This window comes from Rattus norvegicus, chromosome 19 (assembly GCF_036323735.1).
Source record: "Rattus norvegicus strain BN/NHsdMcwi chromosome 19, GRCr8, whole genome shotgun sequence".
Classification (NCBI taxonomy): Eukaryota; Metazoa; Chordata; class Mammalia; order Rodentia; family Muridae; genus Rattus; species Rattus norvegicus.
In genome coordinates, this window is record NC_086037.1 from 37,966,415 (window position 1) to 37,994,253 (window position 27,839).

General features: G+C 40.9%; 1 protein-coding gene and 1 pseudogene across 1 annotated transcript in view; both read left to right on the forward strand.

The window, feature by feature from the left end:
- Nucleotides 1-8,473, forward strand: part of Vps35 (VPS35 retromer complex component) — a 35,899-nt gene extending 27,426 nt beyond the window's left edge. Inside the window, exons 13-17 of the mRNA NM_001105718.2 lie at nt 330-452; nt 4,615-4,794; nt 5,392-5,631; nt 6,712-6,855; nt 7,553-8,473. Of these exons, the coding sequence (NP_001099188.2) occupies nt 330-452; nt 4,615-4,794; nt 5,392-5,631; nt 6,712-6,855; nt 7,553-7,732 (867 nt within the window). The 3' untranslated portion in view covers nt 7,733-8,473. The remainder of the gene's footprint in view (nt 1-329; nt 453-4,614; nt 4,795-5,391; nt 5,632-6,711; nt 6,856-7,552) is intronic.
- A 6,775-nt stretch (nt 8,474-15,248) lies between these two features.
- On the forward strand, nt 15,249-27,397 carry LOC103694302 (mitogen-activated protein kinase 4 pseudogene; annotated as a pseudogene).
- Nucleotides 27,398-27,839: the final 442 nt, after the last annotated feature.

Below are 27,839 nucleotides of genomic sequence, written 5' to 3' on the forward strand. Positions count from 1 at the left end.
AAGGGCAGAGAGGACTAGAATCTACCATCACGTGTGCTTCTGATTTTCTTTATCTGCCTGTGTTCTTTGTCAATGAAGTATATACCTGCATTTGAAAAGAGCAGATCTGTTCTTTACAAGTTACCTAAGGCCAGTAATACAGCCTGTGTGAGCTTCCAGCTTGCTTATATATAAAAGGGGTTAGTATTTTAGAGTGATTAGTATAGGAACCGTGTGCCTCAATAAAGCCTGGTCTATAATAAATACTAGCAGTATGGAATAGAGTTCCCATGTAATTGTGTAAACAATCCTAGTATGGAAAAGTATTTTTAAATTTTTTTCTTTGTCAGATTTTGAATACAGCACGAAAACATTTTGGGGCTGGTGGAAATCAGCGGATTCGCTTCACACTGCCACCTTTGGTATTTGCAGCTTATCAGTTGGCTTTTCGGTACAAAGAGAATTCTCAAATGGTGAGTTTACTTTGAAACTTGTCACTACATTTGTCCTTTTTCTTTACTGTATCTTCTAGGTTGTAGAAAAGTTCAAGCACACACACAAAATGTGATAATGATACCAGATCCCATCCTCAGAATTCCTGATTCATTCATTACTCACCCTTTGCTGTTCTTAACTGACACTGGTGAGCCACACATACCAGCACTTGGAAATATGGGACTGAATCAGTTCAAATTGGTGCTAAAACTTTTCCATACGGTCTGAATCAGTGTAGCTTCGCCTAGTGATAAGGTCCAGCATTGTATAATCACTTCTCAAAAAAACTTGTAATTGAATAATGTGATGAATCGCACGCAACTACTCTATGAGTTTGTTTCTTTTTAAAGCAGAATTATGGCTCGTCTTTAGTGGCCTAATTTTAAAGAAAATTCCTCAGTCTCATAGACATAGAAGTTGAACATTCAGGTTTATGTTAGGAATACAGCTCAGTAAATTTGATTTTCTAATAATTTTTTTAAAAACATTTATATCTTAATATTTTTACCAGCCTATTTACCAGGTTTTTGTCGGGATAGCTTCTGTTCTGTTTTTTTTTTTTTTTCCAGCACTTCATGACTAGGGTATTTGTCACTCTAACAGTAAAAGTAGTCATGTTATGAAGCTCTACTGATCAAAATGCTATAGTACTAATAGAAATATATGTGAATAGACCAGTGGAACTGAGAAGGTATCCAGAAAACCAAACGTGTGATCAGATTATCTGTTTTTGTTTGTTTTGTTGTTGTTGTTTTGAGCTAAGGTTTCTCTGTGTAGACCAGGCTGGCCTCAAACTCAGAGATCCACCTGCCTCTCCTCTCAAGGGCCAAGATTCAAGATGTGCGCCACTCTGGCCCATCTAGTGTATCATCTTCCCTAAATCCTTGTTCTATGCCAGAAACACAAGGGGGAAAGGACAGTTTTTAATGAAGGGGACAGGGAAACTGGATATCCACTTGTAGCAGAATGGAATTGGATCTTTATTTCACATCATGCACAAAACGTAAACTCAAAATGGATTAAGGAACTAGACCTTGGTCTTTTTGTTGGTGTTAAGGAGAGGGGATACTAAAAGCATAGATCACAAAAGCAAAAATAGACAAATAGATTGTATAAAACTAAAAAGTTTTGCACAGCAAAGGAACCAGCAGTGCAATGAGATAGTGTATGGAACAGAACAGGTATCTGTGAACCGTACATTTTATAAGGGGCTAGATCCGAAATAAGGAACACTGAGCTGGAGTGATGGCTCAGAGGTTACTGCTCTTACAGAAGACCTGAGTTTGATTACTAGCACCCACATGGTATAGTTTGAGGTATTTTTCATTCCCTTTTGACCTCTATGGGCACCAAGCCTGCACACAATATACTTACATACGTGCAAGCAAGCAGTCGTCATACAATAGAAATAAATCTTAACACCCCATAAAACACAATAAAACACTCACTTCAGAAGTAAGAAAGTAAATAACTGGGTCTAAAAATGGGCAGAGATGGGCAGAGGATGCCAGTCTGGGCTACATAATGAAACTCTGTCTCCAAAACAGCAAATAAACAAACAGAGACAAAGGACCTGGGTAGACGTTTCCCCGGTTTCCCCGAGGAGCACATACAGATGATGGTAGTTCTCAGAGAAGATGCTGAGTAACTGATGTTACTCAGTCAGGAGGGAAATGCAGAGGAAAAGGGCAGTTATGCATGGCTCATCTTTAGTGCAATGGCTGGGAACGTAGCCCTGCTGGTAGATCACCTACTCTGCATGCAGAGAGCTTTAGGATTAGTCCTTGGCATCACATGCAGGCAAACAAAAAACCCCCTCATACCACTGTTAGAATATAAAGATAGTGCAGTTACGATAGAAAACAGCATGGGCCAGGCCTGGTGGTACACACCTTTACTCACAGCACTCAGGAGTCAGAAGCAAGTGGATCTCTATAAGTTTGAGGCCAGCCTGGTTCACAAAAATAACATCCAAGACAGCCAGGGTTGTTACACAGAAAAGCCCTGTCTCAAAAATAAAAAAAAAAAAAGAAAAAAAAAAAGAAAAAAAAAAAGAAAAAAAAAAAGAAAAAAAAAAAGAAAAAAAAAAAGGAAGAGTAGGGAAGGAAGGAAAGAAGTGTGAGAGGGAAACTTAATAGTTGGGCTGAAGGTAGAGCACATTATTGGATAAATATCCATAGGAGATGAAGTCAGTTTTTGTTTCTGAGAGATTGTATACTTTCATATTCATTGCAGCATTAATTACAGTGGCCATGGCCCAACACCTCAGTGATGGAGAATGAAAATGTGATGTGTGTATGCATACACATATGTGCATTCATATACTGGAACATTATTCTAATGAATAAAATGAAAGAACCCCTAGCATTTGTGATGCTATAGATGGTCCTGGAAGACAGCATGCTGAGTAAAATAACCAGTTACTGAAAGAACAGTTAATCTCACATGTCTAATCTAAAACTGTCAGCAGTAAACCAGTGGCTGGCAAATTATACAGAATGTTATCAGATGAAAAAATTTGAGGACCAACAAAAAAGTAAAGGGGAAAACAGGATTTAAGACACTCTCCTCAAGTAGCAACTGGTGATTGTATTGTAACAAGGACTACAGACTTGGATTATTGTATTTTATCCTTGTAACAAATCTTATTATATCATCTTTAAAAAGTAAAGAGTACTTACTAGTTTTAGAGAAGTTTGGATGGTGTAGCACCGATGAAGTATTTAACCTCACTGGTATTTTTACAACTTTCTAGAAATTAGATAGTAAAGGGAAAAGAAAAATAATTTTCAGCAATGACAATGTTAAGAATGTAATCTAATAAAGGTAGAAATGTGAATTACTATACAGTTTTAGTATGCTGCCAATGTGTAACTGTAGTGTTATAAATGCGGTAGTTCCTCTTCTAAGATTTTATACTAAGATAATAGGGAAGTTTCTCAAATCTCATTATGCTTTTATTATTGTATGTATGAGGGGTTGGGGATGATGCTGTGGTGTGCATGTGGAGGGCGAAAGGTCAGCCCTCTCGCTCCACCTTAGGGGTTCCAGGATTGAGCTCAGGTTATCTGACTTGTATGGCAAATCTTTATACCTGCTGGGTCTTGGCACTTGGCACATAATTAGGGTATTAATAAAGCTTTGTATAAGCAACCAGAGCTTCCAGGGACTAAGCCACTACTATACATGGACTGACCCTGGACTCTGACCTCATAGGTAGCAATGAATATCTTAGTAAGATCATCAGTGTACGGGGAAGCCCTGGGTCCTGCTAAGACTGAACCCCCAGTGAACTAGATTGTTGGGGGGAGGGTGGCAATGGGGGGAGGATGGGGAGGGAAACACCCATAGAGAAGGGGAGGGGGAGGGATTAGGGGGATGTTTGCCCGGAAACTGGGAAAGGGAATAACACTCGAAATGTATATAAGAAATACTCAAGTTAATAATAAAAAAAAATAAAAATAAAAAAAAATGAAAAAAAAAACTTTCATAATCAAGTGGGGGGGGTGTGGAGAGAATAAAGCCAGAAGTGGTGGGGGGGGGGGAAAGCTTTGTATATATACTGACCATTCAGTATGCTTTCACAGATGCTTTCTAGGCGGGGGGGCAGTATAACCAATTAGGTTATAAATGAGTTGAAGGAATATTTCCTTGTTAAAGTAATTAATATTAAATAAGTTAGTGTTACGAGGAAACTTAACAAAAAGTTACATACAAATAGTTTGTAGTATGAACCCAATTTTAACTGTTTTTCAGTGATCTGCTTTAAAGCAAACATCACAAAACTACATACAAATACTCCACTATATTTACATAGACAAAAAGTGGACAGGAAGACATTAGCAACCACGTTACCAGGGTTGATTGTATTTTCTAAGTTTTTTTGTGTTATTTTCCTCAATTTAGGGATGTGTTGCTTTTCTAATCATAAAAAGAAATATCAGATCTATATAAATTACAGAAGCAGCAGCTTTAGATGGGTTTAGTTTTGGGTTTACTTCTGTGTTCCTTAAATGAGAGAGAAGAAAAATGACAGAAAAACCGAACTCAGATTCAGTACTTTTGCTTAGAGGCCTTATTAGAAGTTTTCAGTAGAATGAACAAATTGCCCTTGAGCTTGATAGGTCTTTCCTGTTTCAGGATGACAAATGGGAAAAGAAATGCCAGAAGATTTTTTCATTTGCCCATCAGACTATCAGTGCTTTGATTAAAGCCGAGCTGGCTGAGTTACCACTGAGACTTTTTCTTCAAGGAGCATTAGCTGCTGGGGAGATTGGCTTCGAAAATCATGAAACAGTAGCATATGAATTTATGTCCCAGGTGAGCTCTCTCTTCCTTCTTGGATTTTCCTGTCCAGTTTGTTGGGTTGGGTCACTGGTCCGTTATTTTTGAGGTAATACACTTGGTGTTAACTAGGGTCTCACTATGTAGAGCTGGCTGATCCAGAACTCAGACCCACCTGTTCTGCTTCCTGAATGCTGGGATTAAAGGCATGCACCACTGTGCCTGGCCCTCACTTTTATCTCACTTTTTTATGTATGACTAACTCTGACCATGTGGGAGTCATATAGTAGTGTCATTGCCTGTGCAGAGTAGCAGGATTGTTGAGTTGCCAGGAATGGAAGAAACACCAAGATTTACTGGCAGGTAGCCATGAAAGTATTTCATGAATTAAAAGTTCCCGTGGTTAGTTTAGTTGAGAAGTATCAACTCAAGAAAGCTGGAATAGGTTTCTTAATTTTAAACTGTTTGCGACCTTTCCATTTCGGCTGTAGCTTGTGCCTCTTCATTGAGAGGCACACCTTGCAGTGGTGTGAGTGGCACTTGAACCATCTCACGGAATGGGGTTTGGAAGAACTTTGGAGGTGCTCCTGTTGATGGTTGGTTCATGACTGTTCTTTGTTCTGTGTACGCCAGGCGTTTTCTCTATATGAGGATGAACTCAGTGACTCCAAAGCACAGCTGGCTGCTATCACTTTGATCATTGGTACTTTTGAGAGGATGAAATGCTTCAGTGAAGAGAATCATGAGCCCTTGAGAACTCAGTGTGCACTTGCTGCATCAAAACTTCTGAAAAAACCGGACCAAGGCCGAGCTGTGAGCACATGTGCACATCTCTTTTGGTCTGGCCGAAACACAGACAAAAATGGGGAAGAGGTGAGGTTCCTCTTGGTTGTTAGAGGAGATAGAATTGGTAACAGGGACTGGTCACCTGTCATTGTGCTTTGGACATGAAACATTGGGAGCTTGGAAATATGACAAAGACAATTGTTTTGCTTTATTAGAGGAAATGAGTGGGTCATGAAGTAGCATTCACCCTGTGGTAAAGGGTCCACTTTTTAAAGTATATGTTTATAGCAACTGGTGTAGCCCGTGTCTGCTACTTTGTGGGCTCTTCTTTCTTCCACCTTCTCCTCTCCTTTCTTCCACCCTTTCAATTCCCTAACACTAAATAAGAGAGAAAAGGATAGAGGGGGAAAAGGGGGCAAGTTAGACCACTTTCTGCTGACTAGGGATGTTGAGTTCCTTAGGGCAAGTTTGATCTTCGATGTCAGGATATTTAATTTCTTCTTCTTGTCTTTGTGCACCACTGCTTAACAGATTGTGACCGAGAGCAAGCAACCAGCAATCCACTGACAATAACCCTGCTTCTCGGGACCCTAGCATTTACACACTCTCTCAAGAGTCCTCAGCATGCCAAACGTCACACAGTTGTGGAAACTACCTACAGCTGACAGAATCACGCCCCTGCTAGAGCATGAGGCAGATCATAGTCAGCTACTGTGGATTATCTGAAACAGTCCATATCCCACAGCTGGAATTAAAAACAAAACATATTCTTAAAATATTTTTGTAATTTTTTTTTTAAAGAGACCAAAATGCCAAAATTGCCACTACAGCTTGTTTACTACTAGTTGTAATTTTCTTTTGGTTTGGAGTTGGGATCTCTGTATGTAGCTTTGGGTATTCTGGAACTCACTCTGTACATTAGGTTTCCTTGAACTCATAGAGACCCATCTATCTGTCTCTGTCTCCTGAGTACTGGGGTTAAAGTTAGGTATTTGCCACCACACCTGGCACTTGTTTTTAAATACAGTTGCTTTGTTTTAGGGCTTCATTTTGTTGTATCCCTTTGTTGCATAAAAGCCTTATAGTGTTGTATTTCTAAGGGTGGTGATAAAATGGGATATTTCTCATTCATTAATCCTTTTACTATTTTCATGCCCTTTATTTTAGCTTCATGGAGGTAAAAGGGTCATGGAGTGCCTAAAGAAGGCACTAAAAATAGCAAATCAGTGCATGGACCCCTCTCTACAAGTTCAGCTCTTTATAGAGATTCTGAACAGGTACATCTATTTCTATGAAAAAGAAAATGATGCGGTAAGTGAAATAGCTCTTTGTTTCTGTAGGTTTGATACTTTTAATTTGTGAAAATTTAACTTTGCTTAGTCTTCCTGCAATCTATTTCCATTACCCAGAATCCTTTTCTGTCTGCACAGACCTTGTAGTTAACCAAATACCAAATACACATTTCCAATTTGTAGGCTTGATTTGTCACTGTGTAGCAGTTCAGAGTCAGTCCTAAGCTCATTGTCCATTTGTAACATTGTGGTAATCATTAAGATTTTTAGGTTAGGGGCTGGAGAGATGACTTAATAGTTAAGAGCACTGACTGCTTTTCCAGAAGACCTGGGTTCAATTCCCAGCACCCACATGGCAACTCAACTGTCTGTAGCTCCAGGATCCAACACTCTCACACAATCATCCCTCACACAGATATATATTCAGGCAAGATACCAATGCATATAAATAGAAATAAATACATTAAAACAAGATTTTTAGGTTAAATACAATTTGTTTTTTGTTCCTTTGCTGGTTTCTATTGCTCTATATTTTGAGTTTTTACAATTCTTACTTCTTCCCTAAAGAATAGCTAATAGATGTTGCTTAAACTCAGAATCATTTTCATCTCTTTCTCATAGTTACTTAGTTATTTGATTAAAGCAGTGCTATTAAAACAGTGCTATTAAATTTTCTTTTGTGGTACATGCCTGCTACACAATTGTTTGTTTTGTAGGTAACAATTCAGGTCTTGAACCAACTTATTCAAAAAATTCGAGAAGATCTCCCAAACCTTGAGTCCAGTGAAGAAACAGAGCAAATTAACAAGCATTTTCACAACACGTTGGAGCACTTGCGCTCAAGACGGGAATCACCAGAGTCTGAGGGGCCAATCTATGAAGGTCTCATCCTTTAAAAGAAGACAGCTCAGCATACTCCTTTCTACACATCAGAAAGGGCTTAACTAGGTCTCCCTTCCATAGATTGTGCCTTTCAGAAATGCTGAGGTAGGTTTCCCATTCCTTACCTGTGATGTGTTTACCCAGCACCTCCAGACACCTTCAGGACCTTAACTCACTGCATAATTGTTTAAGTCTGTCTGATCATCCCAAGTAGCATGACTGATCTGCTTTTTAAACTTCTGTGATCCGTGAAACCTGAAAGCAAAACTCACTTATTCTGGCTACTAATGGAGCTCTCCTTTCTTATTTTTATTTTGATGCATTGTTGATTGTGTATTTTCTAAATTAATGGAGAATACTAACCCAAACATACTTGTTTCTTTGTTCTCTGGTCCTATCTGAGATTACTTTAGAGGACAGGAGTACTGTGTGTGAAATTCAGCTTGGGCTTGCCCTGAATGCAAGATAGAGCCTATGTGTAATATATTCCCTACAACTAGAATATATTAATGCATGTCGAAGAATTTTAAAGCACCACGGTCAGAAGCAGAAGCTATATTTTGCATATTTGGACTCAGCTATCCATTAAGAACTATGCCATCATCTGGATACATCAAAATAATTTGATTCTATAAAATAGAAATTTTGTGACTTAATATAATTTATGTATAACCTCCACTATTGTAAATTTATGTGAAATGCATCATAACTACAACTTTTTCATCAGTGAAATAATAAAGTTGCTGTTAACAATTTTGGATTATTTTTGTTTTTTGTACAATTAATGAAGGAAACTAGTAGATTACCTGTGGAGTGATTGCCATGTAGTCTCATGCTTACCGTATTTAATGCTGAAGGCCAGTTTTGACAGGTTAAGTAAACTAAGGAGGAAGCATGGAATCAGTGATCAATCACTCAGTAGACTTAATTCTCTGGGGCTGGCATAAAGGGTGAGGGAACAAAACTTAATTCTCTGGGGCCAGTGAATAAGGAGAAACACACACACAGACACACACACAGACACACACACAGACACACACACACACACACACAGAGTACAGGAAACGAGGTTCCAACAAGCTCCACCAACATTTTTCTCTTAGCCTTTTTTTTTTTTTTTTTTTTTTTATTAACTTGAGTATTTCTTATATACATTTCGAGTGTTATTCCCTTTCCCGGTTTCCGGACAAACATCCCCCTCCCCCCTCACCTTCCTTATGGGTGTTCCCCTCCCAACCCTCCCCCCATTGCTGCCCTCCCCCCAACAGTCTACTTCACTGGGGGTTCAGTCTTAGCAGGACCCAGGGCTTCCCCTTCCACTGGTGCTCTTACTAGGATATTCATTGCTACCTATGAGGTCAGAGTCCAGGGTCAGTCCATGTATAGTCTTTAGGTAGTGGCTTAGTCCCTGGAAGCTCTGGTTGCTTGGCATTGTTGTACATATGGGGTCTCGAGCCCCTTCAAGCTCTTCCAGTTCTTTCTCTGATTCCTTCAACGGGGGTCCTATTCTCAGTTCAGTGGTTTGCTGCTGGCATTCGCCTCTGTGTTTGCTGTATTCTGGCTGTGTCTCTCAGGAGCGATCTACATCCGGCTCCTGTCGGTCTGCACTTCTTTGCTTCATCCATCTTGTCTAATTGGGTGGCTGTATATGCATGGGCCACATGTGGGGCAGGCTCTGAATGGGTTTTCCTTCAGTCTCGGTTTTAATCTTTGCCTCTCCCTTCCCTGCCAAGGGTATTCTTTTTCCTCATTTAAAGAAGGAGTGAAGCATTCACATTTTGATCATCCGTCTTGAGTTTCAGTTGTTCTAGGCATCTAGGGTAATTCAAGCATTTGGGCTAATAGCCACTTAACAATGAGTGCATACCATGTGTGTTTTTCTGTGATTGGGTTACCTCAGGATGATATTTTCCAGTTCCGACCATTTGCCTACGAATTTCATAAAGTCATTGTTTTTGATAGCTGAGTAATATTCCATTGTGTAGATGTACCACATTTTCTGTATCCATTCCTCTGTTGAAGGGCATCTGGGTTCTTTCCAGCTTCTGGCTATTATAAATAAGGCTGCGATGAACATAGTGGAGCACGTGTCTTTTTTATATGTTGGGGCATCTTTTGGGTATATGCCCAAGAGAGGTATAGCTGGATCCTCAGGCAGTTCAATGTCCAATTTTCTGAGAAACCTCCAGACTGATTTCCAGAATGGTTGTACCAGTCTGCAATCCCACCAACAATGGAGGAGTGTTCCTCTTTCTCCACATCCTCGCCAGCATCTGCTGTCACCTGAGATTTTGATCTTAGCCATTCTCACTGGTGTGAGGTGAAATCTCAGGGTTGTTTTGATTTGCATTGCCCTTATGACTAAAGATGTTGAACATTTCTTTAGGTGTTTCTCCCCCATTCGGCATTGCTCCGCTGTGAATTCTCTGTTTAGCTCTGAACCCCATTTTTTAATAGGGTTATTTGTCTCCCTGCGGTGTAACTTCTTGAGTTCTTTGTATATTTTGGATATAAGGCCTCTATCTGTTGTAGGATTGGTAAAGATCTTTTCCCAATCTGTTGGTTGCCGTTTTGTCCTAACCACAGTGTCCTTTGCCTTACAGAAGCTTTGCAGTTTTATGAGATCCCATTTGTCGATTCTTGATCTTAGAGCATAAGCCATTGGTGTTTTGTTCAGGAAATTTTTTCCAGTGCCCATGTGTTCCAGATGCTTCCCTAGTTTTTCTTCTATTAGTTTGAGTGTGTCTGGTTTGATGTGGAGGTCCTTGATCCACTTGGACTTAAGCTTTGTACAGGGTGATAAGCATGGATCGATCTGCATTCTTCTACATGTTGACCTCCAGTTGAACCAGCACCATTTGCTGAAAACGCTATCTTTTTTCCATTGGATGGTTTTGGCTCCTTTGTCAAAAATCAAGTGCCCATAGGTGTGTGGGTTCATTTCTGGGTCTTCAATTCTATTTCATTGGTCTATCTGTCTGTCTCTGTACCAATACCATGCACTATTATCACTATTGCTCTGTAATACTGCTTGAGTTCAGGGATAGTGATTCCCCCTGAAGTCCTTTTATTGTTGAGGATAGCTTTAGCTATCCTGGGTTTTTTGTTATTCCAGATGAATTTGCAAATTGTTCTGTCTAACTCTTTGAAGAATTGGATTGGTATTTTGATGGGGATTGCATTGAATCTGTAGATAGCTTTTGGTAAAATGGCCATTTTTACTATATTAATCCTGCCAATCCATGAGCATGGGAGATCTTTCCATCTTCTGAGGTCTTCTTCAATTTCTTTCCTCAGTGTCTTGAAGTTCTTATTGTACAGATCTTTTACTTGCTTGGTTAAAGTCACACCGAGGTATGACTTTATATTATTTGGGTCTATTATGAAGGGTGTCGTTTCCCTAATTTCTTTCTCGGCTTGTTTCTCTTTTGTATAGAGGAAGGCTACTGATTTATTTGAGTTAATTTTATACCCAGCCACTTTGCTGAAGTTGTTTATCAGCTTTAGTAGTTCTCTGGTGGAACTTTTGGGATCACTTAAATATACTATCATATCATCTGCAAATAGTGATATTTTGACCTCTTCTTTTCCGATCTGTATCCCCTTGATCTCCTTTTGTTGTCTGATTGCTCTGGCTAGAACTTCACGAACTATATTGAATAAGTAGGGAGAGAGTGGGCAGCCTTGTCTAGTCCCCGATTTTAGTGGGATTGCTTCAAGTTTCTCTCCATTTAGTTTAATGTTAGCAACTGGTTTGCTGTATATGGCTTTTACTATGTTTAGGTATGCGCCTTGAATTCCTATTCTTTCCAGGACTTTTATCATGAAGGGGTGTTGAATTTTGTCAAATGCTTTCTCAGCATCTAATGAAATGATCATGTGGTTCTGTTCTTTCAGTTTGTTTATATAATGGATCACGTTGATGGTTTTCCGTATATTAAACCATCCCTGCATGCCTGGGATGAAGCCTACTTGATCATGGTGGATGATTGTTTTGATGTGCTCTTGAATTCGGCTTGCCAGAATTTTATTGAGTATTTTTGCGTCGATATTCATAAGGGAAATTGGTCTGAAGTTCTCTTTCTTTGTTGTGTCTTTGTGTGGTTTAGGTATAAGAGTAATTGTGGCTTCGTAGAAGGTATTTGGTAGTGATCCATCTGTTTCAATTTTGTGGAATAGTTTGGATAATATTGGTATGAGGTCTTCTATGAAGGTTTGATAGAATTCTGCACTAAACCCGTCTGGACCTGGGCTCTTTTTGGTTGGGAGGCCTTTAATAACTGCTTCTATTTCCTTAGGAGTTATGGGGTTGTTTAACTGGTTTATCTGTTCCTGATTTAACTTCGATACCTGGTATCTGTCTAGGAAATTGTCCATTTCCTGAAGATTTTCAAGTTTTGTTGAATATTGGTTTTTATAGTAAGATCTGATGATTTTTTGAATTTCCTCTGAATCTGTAGTTATGTCTCCCTTTTCATTTCTGATTTTGTTAATTTGGACACACTCTCTGTGTCCTCTCGTTAGTCTGGCTAAGGGTTTATCTATCTTGTTGATTTTCTCAAAGAACCAACTTTTGGTTCTGTTGATTCTTTCTATGGTCCTTTTTGTTTCTACTTGGTTGATTTCAGCTCTGAGTTTGATTATTTTCTGCCTTCTACTCCTCCTGGGTGTATTTGCTTCTTTTTGTTCTAGAGCTTTTAGGTGTGCTGTCAAGCTGCTGACATATGCTCTTTTCCTGTTTCTTTCTGCAGGCACTCAGCGCTATGAGTTTTCCTCTATAGCACAGCTTTCATTGTGTCCCATAAGTTTGGGTATGTTGTACCTTCATTTTCATTAAATTCTAAAAAGTTTTTAATTTCTTTCTTTATTTCTTCCTTGACCAGGTTATCATTGAGTAGAGCATTGTTCAATTTCCAAGTATATGTGGGCATTCTTCCCTTATTGTTATTGAAGACCAGTTTTAGGCCGTGGTGGTCCGATAGCACGCATGGGATTATTTCTATCTTTCTGTACCTGTTGAGTCCCGTTTTTTGACCAATTATATGGTCAATTTTGGAGAAAGTACCATGAGGAGCTGAGAAGAAGGTATATCCTTTTGCTTTAGGATAGAATGTTCTACAAATATCCGTTAAGTCCATTTGGCTCATGACTTCTCTTAGTCTGTCGACATCTCTGTTTAATTTCTGTTTCCATGATCTGTCCATTGATGAGAGTGGGGTGTTGAAATCTCCCACTATTATTGTGTGAGGTGCAATGTGTGTTTTGAGCTTTCGTAAGGTTTCTTTTACGTATGTAGGTGCCCTTGTATTTGGGGCATAGATATTTAGGATTGAGAGTTCATCTTGGTGGATTTTTCCTTTGATGAATATGAAGTGTCCTTCCTTATCTTTTTTGATGACTTTTAGTTGAAAATTGATTTTATTTGATATTAGAATGGCTACTCCAGCTTGCTTCTTCTGACCATTTGCTTGGAAAGTTGTTTTCCAACCTTTCACTCTGAGGTAGTGTCTGTCTTTGTCTCTGAGGTGTGTTTCCTGTAGGCAGCAGAATGCAGGGTCCTCGTTGCGTATCCAGTTTGTTAATCTATTTCTTTTTATTGGGGAGTTGAGGCCATTGGTTTTGAGAGATATTAAGGAATAGTGATTATTGCTTCCCGTTATATTCATATTTCGAAGTGAGGTTATGTTTGTGTGCTTTCATTCTCTTTGTTTTGTTGCCAAGACGATTAGTTTCTTGCTTCTTCTAGGGTATAGCTTGCCTCCTTATGTTGGGCTTTACCATTTATTATCCTTTGTAGTGCTGGATTTGTAGAAAGATATTGTGTAAATTTGGTTGTGTCATGGAATATCTTGGTTTCTCCATCTATGTTAATTGAGAGTTTTGCAGGATACAGTAACCTGGGCTGGCATTTGTGTTCTCTTAGGGTCTGTATGACATCAGTCCAGGATCTTCTGGCCTTCATAGTTTCTGGCGAGAAGTCTGGTGTGATTCTGATAGGTCTGCCTTGATATGTTACTTGACCTTTTTCCCTTACTGCTTTTAATATTCTTTCTTCATTTTGTGCGTTTGGTGTTTTGACTATTATGTGACGGGAGGTGTTTCTTTTCTGGTCCAATGTATTTGGAGTTCTGTAGGCTTCTTGTATGCCTATGGGTATCTCTTTTTTTAGGTTAGGGAAGTTTTCTCCTATGATTTTGTTGAAGATATTTACTGGTCCTTTGAGCTGGGAGTCTTCACTCTCTTCTATACCTATTATCCTTAGGTTTGATCTTCTCATTGAGTCCTGGATTTCCTGTATGTTTTGGACCAGTAGCTTTTTCCACTTTACATTATCTTTGACAGTTGAGTCAATGATTTCTATGGAATCTTCTGCTCCTGAGATTCTCTCTTCCATCTCTTGTATTCTGTTGGTGAAGCTTGTATCTACAGCTCCTTGTCTCTTCTTTTGGTTTTCTATATCCAGGGTTGTTTCCATGTGTTCTTTCTTGATTGCTTCTATTTCCATTTTTAATTGCTTCAACTGTTTGATTGTGTTTTCCTGGAATTCTTTCAGGGATTTTTGCGATTCCTCTCTGTAGGCTTCTACTTGTTTATTAATGTTTTCCTGTGTTTCCCTAAGGGAGTTCTTCACGTCTTTCTTGAAGTTTCCAGCATCATGATCAAATATGACTTTGAAACTAGATCTTGCTTTTCTGGTGTGTTTGGATATTCCATGTTTGTTTTGGTGGGAGAATTGGGCTCCGATGATGCCATGTAGTCTTGGTTTCTGTTGCTTGGGTTCCTGCGCTTGCCTCTCGCCATCAGATTATCTCTAGTGTTCCTTTGTTCTGCTATTTCTGACAGTGGCTAGACTGTCCTATAAGCCTGTGTGTCAGGAGTGCTGTAGACCTGTTTTCCTCTCTTTCAGTCAGTTATGGGGACAGAGTGTTCTGCTTTCGGGCGTGTAGTTTTTCCTCTCTACAGGTCTTCAGCTGTTCCTGTGGGCCTGTGTCTTGAGTTCACCAGGCAGCTTTCTTGCAGCAGAAAAGTTGGTCTTACCTGTGGTCCCGAGGCTCAAGTTCATTCGTGGGGTGCTGCCCAGGGGCTCTCTGCAGCGGCAGCAACCAGGAAGACCTGTGCCGCCCCTTCCGGGGGCTTCAGTACACCAGGGTTCCAGATGGTCTTTGGCTTTTTCCTCTGGCGTCCGAGATGTGTGTGCAGGGAGCAGTCTCTTCTGATTTCCCAGGCTTGTCTGCCTCTCTGAAGGTTTAGCTCTCCCTCCCACGGGATTTGGGTGCAGAGAACTGTTTATCCGGTCTGTTTCTTTCAGGTTCTGGTGGTGTCTCAGGCAGGTGTCCTGCCGCTCCTGGGCCCTCCCCCACGGGAGCCCAGAGGCCTTATACAGTTTCCTCTTGGGCCAGGGATGTGGGCAGGGGTGAGCAGTGTTGGTGGTCTCTTCCGCTCTGCAGCCTCAGGAGTGCCCACCTGACCAGGCGGTTGGGTCTCTCTCTCTTCTCTTAGCCTTTTAAGACAAAAATACTTTATGAAAGAAAAAAAGATTACTTTATACACCCAGTTATATATTTTCCCCAAACTAAGACCACAAAAACATATTCTCCAAAACGGATTAAAGTCATTACACAAAAGGAGACTAATACAGGATTATTGATTTATATTATTCTTTTGAAATCAAACCTAACTGAACATTTTCCATCTTTCTTTCTCTCTACAATTCATCATAACCCTGAAACTAATTCTTTTGTCATTGACTAACAAAGTTTATGCAGATCAAGTCTTTAGTAATTTTTCCTAATGCTAAGCTGACAACTTGTATTTACCAAGCAACAGATCATCTTCTTCCAACTTATGTTTGACGTCTCGTTCAGCTAAACTGGCTAATTATTGACTCTATTCTTATATTTACTCTTCATCCATAACCCCTTTTCATGGCGCACACTGAAACCTATGACATATCCCTAGATTACAAGATCAAGGAATTTAGACCCAACCTGGAATGAATGTTTTCTTTGATCATTAACTTGTTTCAAGTCTATTTTCTCTCCCAAGTACAATTATGTGCTTGTAACGTATGAAAGCTCACTGTACTCCTTTCCTAACCTATGCAGCCCTCACTACAAGGAGGAGTCACATTCTACTCTATTAGATCCTTCTGGCAAAACAATATAAACCATCTCCTTAAACTTTGTATCAACTACCCTAATTTTGTATAACTATTTAAATCAGAAATTTGTAAAATCATTAATTTATCTAAACTATTATTTTATGAAAGTTCATCTTCATGTTGATCTGCAGGAAAATTGCCCAACAGAGTGGGCTGTCTCTCACAAAGCAATCCTGCCAGACTATAGGCAGTGAGGGCCTCCCCACACCCATTCACACATACAGGAGGAACATAGCAGTGACAAACATGAGAAGGCACAGGAGCAGCAAGAGGCAGTCTAGAGATAACTGCCCTTGGTGGGGGTGGGCTGTGCCTCTCTGAGGTACATCCGTTGCAGATGTGCAAAAACAGACCTGGTCTCCAGGAAGCTCTCTTAACCTGTGCCAGTTCCTTCTGCTTGGTGTTTACCAATTTAACTCTACTTGTAAGCACTTAGTGAATAAGGTACCATCTGTTAGGTGTTTACAGCTAATTACCTCCTTCAATCACCCCGCCCCTTTTTTTAAGGGTATGAGGAGTTACCATAATATCCTTAAAAGTTCTCTACCTGTGTAGTTAACCACTGTTTAACAGTTACTCTCAGAACGGCCTAAAATCACTCATTTCACTATTGTCCAGTGTAGGAAGTAGTGTCCAGTGTGGAAGGCCTGAATAAGTAAAGTCTTGAATAAATATGTATAGTTGCCATAGAAACTGACATAGAGGACTCCAGTGCCTCATCCACATGTGTAGTAAAGCTTTACTTGGGTGAGGCTAAAGAGGAATACCAAGGCTTTTCTCTAGAAGCTGAGTATTAGTGTTTGTGGACAGTTGCCAACTGTAGCTTCCTCCTTCTTGGTATTTGTCTGCTCACCTACAAGACTTCCTCCCTCCCTCTGTGCTGTTCCTAACACTATGAGGTTTTTGGTTGCTTGGGCTTTTAGCTTACCCAACCTGTTCCCAGGTTTCCTCTACCTGTTTGTCTGTCATGTCTTCATTTCCTCACTACTACTTGTCAGAGTTTCAGGAGCCAACCTATTATGTTGTGGTAGTCTAGATCAGGAATTTGGGAACAGCTTAGCTGGGGTTCTAGGTCGGCCCGTTTTATCACATCTTAGGGTGCTGCCATCTGAAGGTTTGGTTATGACTGACCTGTTTGTGTACCCCATGATTGTTATGAAGGTTTTAGTTCCTGTCCCATGGCCCTTCCCATAGCGTAGCTTATGGGTCGTTTTTACATGGCATCTGGCTTCTCTAGGATACACCCCAGAAAGAGCGGGGGATTGGGAGCTACCACAATACCGTGTGATAACCTGATCTTAGAAGTCTATCCCATACTCAAGAGAATTATGTTCCAACTTTTTTCTTTAGATAGGTTTTCCTTTTTCAGCACAAGCTGGCTCCAAACTTCTGACTCTGTACATCTTCCTCTTCAGTGTTAGGATTACAGGCTTCTTCTACCATAAGCCCTTCTGGTTTTGTTTTGTTTTTTTTTTAAGAATATTTTTAAATTATGCTTTGAGGATTTCATAAAGGTATACAATGTAGTTACAGATCTGTTAGTTACAGATCTGTTTAAATTGTGCATTTATTAGATCTAGGTTTAACTTTGGTAGTGATACAACACTAGAAATTCATTTAGGATTTTTAGTGAAATATAATTTTTTTTGCAGTTGTAATACATTATTTAGTATGTTTTCATGTAACTGTGATTCTCTTTGCAAGGAGGGTTGACACATAGTCTCTGTGTAACCCCAGCTATCCTGGAACTCACTAGGTAAGGTTGACTTTGAACTCATAGAGATCTACTTGCTTCTGCCTCGAGTTCTTGGGTTAATGGTGTATGTCATCTTGCTTGGTCCCGTGATCCTAATTTTATAGACATTTCAACATTAAAATATCATAGCATCCTATTCTATTTTGTTCATCAAACTTGTACCATGCTCCTTCCTCTGAAACTTCCAGCCTCCTCCTTTAATTGTTGTTGTTGGTGGTGTGTGTGTGTGTGTACCCATGTAGGTATGAAATATATAGATACAGCCTAAGAATTAAGTATTATGTGTACACGATTTAAGGGCTGATCACTTGGTGTTTGTGGTGGTTTGAATGAGAATGGCCCCCATAGGCTCATGTTTGAATTCTAAATCTGCAGTAAGTGGAACTGAGAGAGAGATGTGTCTGTGTTAGAGGGGGTGTGTCACGAAGGATGGGCTTTGAGGTTTCAAAAGCCCATACCAGGCCCTGTGTCTTTCTTCTTTCTCTGTCTCTGCTTTTGTCTTTCTCGCTGTCTGACTGTGTGTCTCTCTTCCCTTCCCCCCCCACCTCTTCCCCGCTCCTCCCTCTCTCTCCTGCCCACAGATAGGATATATAGTTCTCAGCTACTGCCAAAGCACTATGCTTGTTTGTTTTTTAAGAGTTGCCTTGGTCATGATGTCTTTCACAACAATAGTACAGTAACTAACACAGTGTTGGATATTCAATTTTAGGGGTCTTCACTATGGGAGGAAGACTACTTAATTCTTTATCTAGGGATGTCCTATGAGATTTCTTCCTTTCACATTAGCATGCTTATTGGTCTTGTTCATGTTCAGATCTTGTTTAGGTAGCCATATTGTTTAGGAATCATAAGTGAAGCTTTCCTGTCATTTTTTTAAATTGAGTATTTTCTTTATTTACATTTCAAATGTTATTTCCTTTCCTGGTTTTCCCTCTGGAAACCCCTCATTCCTCCCCTCTCTACATGAGGGTACTCACCCACTCACCCACCCCCTCCCACCTCCCTGGCATATAACCAACTCTGCTTTCCCAGGATAAAGCCACTTGATTGTGATGGATGACCTGTGTGATATGTTCCTGTATTTAGCTTGCTAGTATTTTATTGATGCTTTTCCATTTTTCATCAGGGATATTGGCGTTTGTGTGTGTGTGTGTGTGTGTGTGTGTGTGTGTGTGTGTGTGTGTGTGTGTCTTTGCCTGGTGTTGGTTTTAGAGTAATAGTGGATTCATACAAAGCATTTGGAAGTGCCCAATTCCTTTATTTTTTTATTTTTTGAATAAAATAAAAGCATCGGCTGTAGATCTTTGTCTTTTGTTAGGGTTTTACTGCTGTGAAGAGACACCATGACCACTGCAACTCCTTTAAAGGAAAACATTTAATTGGGGCTGGCTTACAGTTTCAGAGGTTTAGCCCATTATGGTGGGAAACATGGCAGCATGAAGAGAAGGAGTTGAGAGTTCTCCATCTTGATCTGTAGGCAGTAGAAGGAGATTGTGTGCCATACTGGGCATAGTAGCTTGAGCATAGGAGTCCTCAAAGCCTGCTTCCAACAACAAGACCACACTTCTTCAAACAAAGTCACACCAAGGTACCTTCTAATAGTACCACTCCATATGGCCAAGCATTCAAACACAAGAGTCTATGGGGGCCATTCCTATCCAAAGCACCACAATCTTCTTTGAAAGTTATGATAGAGACCTTCCTTTCAGCTAGCATCTACACCAGGGAGCAGATCCTGTGCTCCAGCCCCCCTCCTCACCCTATCCACACCCAGAGACACCTTGACCTCCAGAAGTTCTGACACAGCCAGGCTCTCAGATCAGGCTCTCTAGACCCCCTCCCACACCCAGACACAGGGAGCCCAACATAACCAAGCTCATAGGAGGGACAGGCTCTAATAAGAGACAGCAAGGCCAGTTAACACCAGAGATAACCAGATGGCCAGAGGCAAGAGCAAGAACTTAAGCAACAGAAAGCAATGCTACTTGGCAACATCAGAACCCAGTTCTCCCACCACAGCAAGCCCTGGATATCCTAACACACCTGAAAAGCAAGATTCTGATCTAAAATCCCATCTCTTGAAGATATTAGAGGACCTTATTAGTACATAAATAACTCCCGTAAAGAAATGCAGAAGACCATGGGTAAAAAGGTAGAAGACCCTAAAGAGGAATACATAAATCCCTTAAAGAAATATAGGAAAACACAATCTAATAGGTGACAGAATTGAACAAAACTGTCCAGGATCTAAAAGTAAAAATGGAAATAGAGACAAATCAAAAAGGGAGGTAACCATGGAGATAGAAATCCCAGGGAAGCGATCAGGAGGCATAGATGCAAGCATCACCAACAGAATACAAGAGATAGAGAATCTCAGGGGAAGAAGATAACAGAAAACGTTGACACAACCATCAAAGAAAATGCAAAAGGCAAAAAGCTCCTAACACAAAACATCCAACACCGAAGACACAATGAGAAGACCAAACCTAAGGATAATAGGTATAGAAGAGAGTGAAGATTGCCAACTTAAAGGACCAGTAAATATCTTCAACAAAATTATAGAAGAAAAGTTCCCTAACCTAAAGAAAGAGATGCCTAGAAACATACAAGAAGCCTACAGAACTCCAAATAGACTGGACCAGAAAAGAAATTTCTCCTGTCACACAATAAAACACCAAATGCACAAAAAAGGAAAGAATGTTAAAGTGGTAAGGGGAAAAGGTCAAGTAACATATAAAGGCAGACCTATCAGAATTACACCAGACTTCTCACCAGAGACTCTAAAAGCCAGAAGCTCCTGGGCAGATTTCATACAGACCCTAAGAGAACACAAATACCAGCCCAGGCTACTATACCCACCAAAACTCTCAATTACCATAGATGGAGAAATGAAGTTTTTCCATGACAAAACCAAATTTAAACAATGTTTCCACTAAACCAGCCCTACAGAGGATAATAGAAGGAAAACTCAAACACAGGAGGGAAGCCACACCCAAGAAAAACCAAAAAATTAATCTCACAAAAACTCATAAGAAGAGAACCACACAAACACTTCTAACAACAAAATAACAGGATGCTACAATCCTTGGTCTTTAATATCTCTCAACATCAATGGACTCAATACCGCAATAAAAAGCCATAGACTGGATACATAAAGAGGACCCAGCATTTTGCTGCATACAGGAAACACACCTTAGTGACAAAGACAGCACTTCCTCAGACACTTCCTCAGAGTAAAAGGCTGGAAGAAAAAATTCCAAGCAAATGGTCCCAAGAAAAAGCTGGAGTAGCCATTTTAATATCCAATAAAATAGACTTTCAACCAAAGTCATTAAAAAAAGATGAGGAAGAACACTTCATACTCATCAAAGGAAAAATCCACCAAGATGCCATCTCAATTCTGAACATCTATACCCCAAATGCAAGGGTACCCACATTTGTAAAAGAAATATTAAAGCTCAAAGCACAAATTGAACCTCATGCAATAGTGAAAACAGAAACTAAGAGACACAGTGAAACTAACAGAAGTTATGAGCCAAATGGATTTAATAGATATATACAGAATATTTCACCCTAAAACAAAAGAATATACCTTCTTTCTTCTCAGCACCTCATGCTACCTTCTTCAACAAATCTCAAGAGACACAAGGAAATTGAAATAATCCCATGCATTCTATCAGACCTCCATGGACTAAGAGTAGTCTTCAATAACAACAAAAAACCCACATACTTAATGGAAGCTGAACAACTCTTTAATGATAATTTGGTCAGGGAAGAAATAAAGAAAAAAATTAAAGAGTTTTTAGAATTAAAACAAAAATGAAGGCACAGCATACCAAACTTACGGGACAGAATGAAAGCAGTGCTAAGAGGAAAACTCATAGTTCTGAGTGCTTCCATAAAGAAAGTGGACAAAGCATACACTAGCAGCTTGACAACACATCTGAAAGCTCTAGAACAAAAAGAATCAAATGCACCCAAGAAGAATAGGTAGCAAGAAATAATCAAACTCAGGACTGAAATCAACCAATTAGAAACAACAAGAATTATACAAAGAATCAACAAAAGTAGGAGCTGGTTGCTTGAGAAAATCAACAAGATAGATAAACCCTTAGCTAAACTAACTAGAGGGCATATAGACAGTATCCAAATTAACAGAATCAGAAATGAAAAGGGAGACTTAACAACAGAAACTGAGAAAATTCAAAAAATCATCAGATCCTACTACAAAAGTCTATACTCAACAAAGGGGAAAGGCAAAGAGGCTAGTAAACAAAGCCAGCTCGTTGGCATCTGGTAACGTGACAGTTATAATAAAGCTCCCATGCCCCACTGAGAAGAATGCTTTTTCCTTACGTAATTGGGTAAGATTTTCTGTAGGTATCTACTAAATACCATTGATCTATGGCAGAGTTTATCTCAGATTTCTTTGCTGATTTTTAGTTTGGAAGAAATTTAGAGTGGGATACTCAGGTTTTCTAATACTCTATCAGAATCTGTGTTCTATGCATTTTAGTTTTTGATTTATGAATTTGGAAACTTGATATTTGGTGTAAAAATATTGACAACAGTTATGTCCTCTTTATGACTTGCTTGCTTTGTGACATGGTGACCCTCTTTTTCTGGCTTGTCTTACTTTCAAGTCCACATTGTCGGATATGAGAGTTTTTAACACCAACTGTATTATGGCTTCCACTTGTTTGGTAGTTTGAAGTTCAACTTTGACTGCATTTTTGGATGTCTTTCCTGCTTCTGTCAGTTTCTTCTGTCACTTCCAGGTTGCTACCTTCTTCATTTATACATTACTACTCCCATCGCTTCCTGATTTTGGAGTCCTAGGAGGAATTCTGGACTTCTTCTCATTTTGAGCCTCATAGCCTTTAAAAATTGAGAGTCTAATACCATAGATTTCAGTCTCATATTTCATATCTCTTTCTTGCTATGATTCCTTCCTTACAGCCAGTCTCCCTCTGGGATGCCAGCTCGGCCTCAGATAAATGTGTTACAGATTGCAGCATCCAGGCTGCTTCTGAAGGTGATGGCTGATACTCCTGCCAAAGATGAGCCATTGCCAGGGCATTAATCTCTGTCTGCTCTAGACCTCATATCATCTCTATACTTCCCTGGTGGATTCCACCTACCAAGCAGGTGTACCACTCTTTACCATCTGGAAAAAGAATGCCATCCTGGGTTTTCACCCACCAACATCCTCCACCTAAGTTACCTCACCTTGGTATATTAGAATTACAGAGATAGCTACTCCACCTGAATTTATGTACTGTCGGCAACTGAACCCAGTTTCTGCTGCTTTTGTCATGTTCTGCCAACTATGCTAAGTGTAGCTAAAATTCCTTCTTTGGGAGTGATAAAAACAATGTCTACTCCTCCTCATTCTCCTAAGGTCCCAAATGTCTCACTACTGACCATGCCCCAAGCACTACTTCTGCAATCTCAATAGGGACAAGCCACCATATCAGAATTTTCTCTGCAAACATCATTTCCTCCAGCCATGCAACTTCACTTCAGCTCTTTGTCTCATCCATATCAGAGACACAATTGCTGTTCCCAAACATTTTTAGTTTTGACATTGTCTTAGGGTTTCTATTCCTGCACAACACATCATGACCAAGAAGCAAGCTGGGGAGGAAAGGGTTTATTCAGCTTATACTTCCACATTGCTGTTCATCACCAAAGGAAGTCAGGACTGGAACTCACACAGGGCAGGAAGCAGCAGCAGTTTATACAGAAGCCATGGAGAGATGTTACTTACTGCCTTGCTTCCCCTGGCTTGCTCAGCTTGCTTTCTTGTGGAACCCAAGACTACCAGCCCAGGGACAGCACCACCCACAATGGGCTGGGTCCTCCCCCCTTGATCGCTAGTTGACAAAATGCCTTACAGCTGGATCTCATGGAGGCATTTCCTCAACTGAGGCTCCTTTCTCTGTGATAATTCCAGATTGTGTCAAGTTGACACACAAAACCAGCCAGTACAATTGACCCCTGGTCAACCTGAAACACAAGCACATCACTATTAAACCTCAACCCTTACTTTCTTATTCATCCCCAAGATCTAAATAATCTTAAGAGTCCCACAGTCTTTACAAATTCTTACATATTAAAATTTCAATCCCTTTAAATATTTCCAATCTCTTTTAAAATGCAATCTTTTTTCCAATTCAAAGTCTCTTACCTGTGGGCTCCACTAAAATACTTTGTTCCTTCAAGAGGGAAAAATATCAGGGCACAGTCAAAATCAAAATCAAAATTAAACTAACAGTACAATGTCTGGAATCCACTCACAATCTTCTGGGCTCCTCCAAGAGCTTGGGTTACTTCTCCAGCTCTGCCCTTTGTAACACACACCTTGTCTTCTAGGCTCCAGATGCCTGTATTCCACTGCTGCTGCTGTTCTTGGTGGTCATCTCATGGTACTGGCATCTCCAAAACACTGCTATCTTGTGCTGCAACTAGGCTTCACCAATAGCCTCTCATAGGCTCTCTTCATGGTGCCAAGCCTTAACTCCTTTGCATGACCCCTTCAGTCCTGGGCCATCAATTGCAGCTGAGGCTGCATCTTCATCAATGGCCTTCCATGGCCTCTCATAGCGCCCAGCCTCAGCTGCTCTTCATGACCCCTTCATACCTTCAAACAAGTACCACCTGGATGACTCTTACACATTACCAAATCCAGCCACAGCATGAGATAAAACCGTGGCTATCTCTTGAACATAGCCTCTTTGTTTCCTCAGAAAACACTTCCCAGAAGACTTCACCTCAATGATGCTGGTCTCTTAATCAGCACTAATTTCTTAGCTCCAGCTGACAGCATCAATAGTCCCAGGAATGCAAAGGTTTTGCTTTAGTGATTCTGGGATCTTGTTAATCACAGCTGATTCTCCAGCCCCAGCTAACCAAACCCACAGAATCTTCACTAACAAAACAACATGGCCCTGATAAGAGTCTTTAATCTTCCCTCTGAAATTTCACAAGCCAGGCCTCCATCTTCTGCATTGCTCTCCACATTATCTTCCAAGCTCCTACAGAATATCCCACAGAGCTCTTGACATCCCAATGGCTCTTCTAGCTCAAAGTTCCAAAGTCCTTCCACAGTCCTCCCCAAAACGTGGTCAGGTTGTCACAGGAATACCCCACTATGCTGGTACCAATTTCTCTTAGTTGGGGTTTCTATTCCTGCACAACACATCATGACTGTTCATCATCACAGGAAATCAGACTGGAACTCACACAGGGTAGGAAGCAAGATTTAATGCAGAAGCCATGAAGAGATGTTACTTACTGCCTTGCTTCCCCTGGCTTTCTCAGCTTGCTTTCTTGTGGAACCCAAGACTACCAGCCCAGGGACACCACCACCCACAATGGGCTGGGTCCTCCCTCCTTGATCGCTAGTTGACAAAATGCCTTACAGCTGGATCTCATGGAGGCATTTCCTCAACTGAGGCTCCTTTCTCTGTGATAATTCCAGCTTGTGTCAAGTTGATGCACAAAACCAGCCAGTACAGTCTTGTTCTGCCAACTATGCCAAATGTTGCTTAAATTCTTTCCTCAAGAGCTAAAAATAATGTCTACCCCTCCTCATTCTCCAATGGTCCCAATGATACACAGACACAATTTCCCTCAAAGTTCACCCTGGGAAAAAACAGTGCATTTATTGAGCTTACTCTCAAGGCATAAGGAAGGGGTTACTTCCAGAAGTGTGTGTGCTCCCCACATAGATGGAGCCCATTGCTCCTTCATATGTTAAAACAACCATTTTCTCAGTTTGTCAACCACTGATCAGTTTTGTTTATAGGAAGTATTATGTAGCCCAGGCTAGCCTTGCACTCTCTGTGTAGCCATGGCTTACCTTGAAACCATTTTCCTCAAATGTTGGAATTACAGAGATATGCCACGCCACCTGAATTTATGGATTGCCAGCAACTGAACCCAGTTTCTGCCCCTGGGTTTTACAGCCAGTCCCAGACCACTGAGGCAGCAATGGCTGAGAAAGGTGACTGCATCGCCAGTGTCTACGGGTACGACCTTGGTGGGCGCTTCACTGACTTCCAACCCCTTGGCTTCGGGGTCAACGGGGTGGTGCTGTCGGCTACGCATAGCAGGGCTTGCCGGAAGGTAACCGTGATGAAGATCGTGCTGAGCGATGCTCGAAGCATGAAGCACGTGCTCTGAGAGATCAAAATCATCCGGCGCCTGGACCACGACAACATTGTCAAAGTGTATGAGGTACTGGGACCCAAGGGTAGCGATCCGTAGGGCGAGCTCTTCAAGTTAAGCGTGGCTTATATTGTCCAAGAGTACATGGAAACTGACCTGGCATGCCTGGTCACAATGACCGAGGAGCAAGCTAAGCTGTTCATGTACCAGCTTCTTCGTGGGCTCAAGTACATCCACTCTCCAACGTTTTGCACAGGGACCTGAAGCCCGCCAACATTTTCATCAGCACGGAGGACCTCGTGCTGAAGATCAGGGATTTTGGGCTGGCAAGAATTGCAGATCACACAAGGGAGTTGAAGAAATGGCTTCGTTAATGAAGTGCCTGACGTGATCCACAAGCATGAAGTCCCAAGTTCGGATGTTTGGGCTCCCGTGCAAAAAAGGCAAGCATGTTAGCTCACTCTAGGATCTTAGCACTGAAGAGCCAGAGACAAAATTGCTGGGGCGTGCTGACCAGACAGCCTGGCTGAATCCGTTCAGTGACAGACCTCATTTTTAAAAAAGATGTGGAGAATGGTCTTTCATGTGCTTATTTTATAGTTTGGGATGCATTTTCTCGAACTACACCTGATCAAGTTGCCCTCCCAGCCTCAACCCTAAGGGCTTCTAGAGGCCTTCATCTGCCCAATGAACTGAGGGCTGAGAACACCATCCTGCCCTGACTTTGAACTTCAGTTCAGGTCTCAGGGCTTGCTTGGAAAGATGGAAGAGGATGCTAAAGCAGGCTCTGCAGCTTTTCAAGGACAACTCAGGGTAGCCCTGACCCCGAACAGAGCCCAGAGAACCTTCCGACAAGGACTCAGCTGGAGCGCCATCTTGGCACTGCCTGGGCATCAGGTGCAGACACAGCCCTTGCTCAGCCAAGCTTGTCTACATGGATGGTAAATAGAATGTGTTTAATGAGGGTAGTTACACGCAGGGACAGGAGGTGACCCCAGCAGCCACTCATGAGGGCTACGGGCTTAAGGTCCCAGAAACATGCTGACTCAATGGAACTCTTGCAGGTGCAGGGAGGAGAGACATGGCTCCCGAGCTGCTGAAAAGAAAATGAAGTGGGGCTTGAACAAAATAGGACAGCAGGGATGGCTCAGAAGCTTGGTTCCGTAGTGCAGCTTCGGGCTCTGGGGAAAGCTGTTGGGCATGAAAAATTTCCCCGGTCATCCAATGGATCCAGAGCTTTGGACTGGATCCAGCTTCTGAGTTTCAGATGACTGAAAGGCTGAAGCTTGAGAATCGCTGGCTCGAGCATAACAGGACCTGGGCTTACTCCTTGATACCACTTTCCAGTTTACAAAGCTTCATTTTGTCCATCTGTAAAGTAGCAATGCGGATGCTTGCCCTGCCGTGGTAGCGGGAGAATGATTCAGTTGGGAACGCCTCTGCCTAGAGTCGGTATCCAGCACTGCACCAGTGCTCCTAGCAAGCCCAGGAAGCTGAGCTCCTCCACAGATGGTCTCATTGCCTCAATAAAACTTCATTCTACAAGCATAATAATGGCTGGAAAATTAAAGACTTTGTGGGTTTCAAAAAGTGTCTCAGAATTATTATCTTCCCAGGGAGTGTTCAATGACTTGAGTGTTCAGAAGCGGGATTCACACATTCATTTGCACAGAAGTTAACCAAGGTGAACAGTGAATTCAGACACTTGGTCAGATCCCCTTGTTTGTACAAGTCAACACCATTATCAGTGATTTTTTCTTTCTTATTATATTTTTTATTATCGAAAACAATTTTCAATTTTAAATTGAAATGAGGGTAGTTACATGCAGGAACATATTCTTTCCCTCCCCCAAGTCCTTCCATATCCTCTCCCTACCCACCCATCTTTAAAATTCTTTCTCAAAAAACAACAGCCCAGTACAATGACAAATCCCCACCCTAAACCAAGAAAACAAAATAAAACCACACACAAAAGGGAAATACAACAACAACAAAAACCCAACAAATTGTAACCAAATAAAAGCACTCGCGC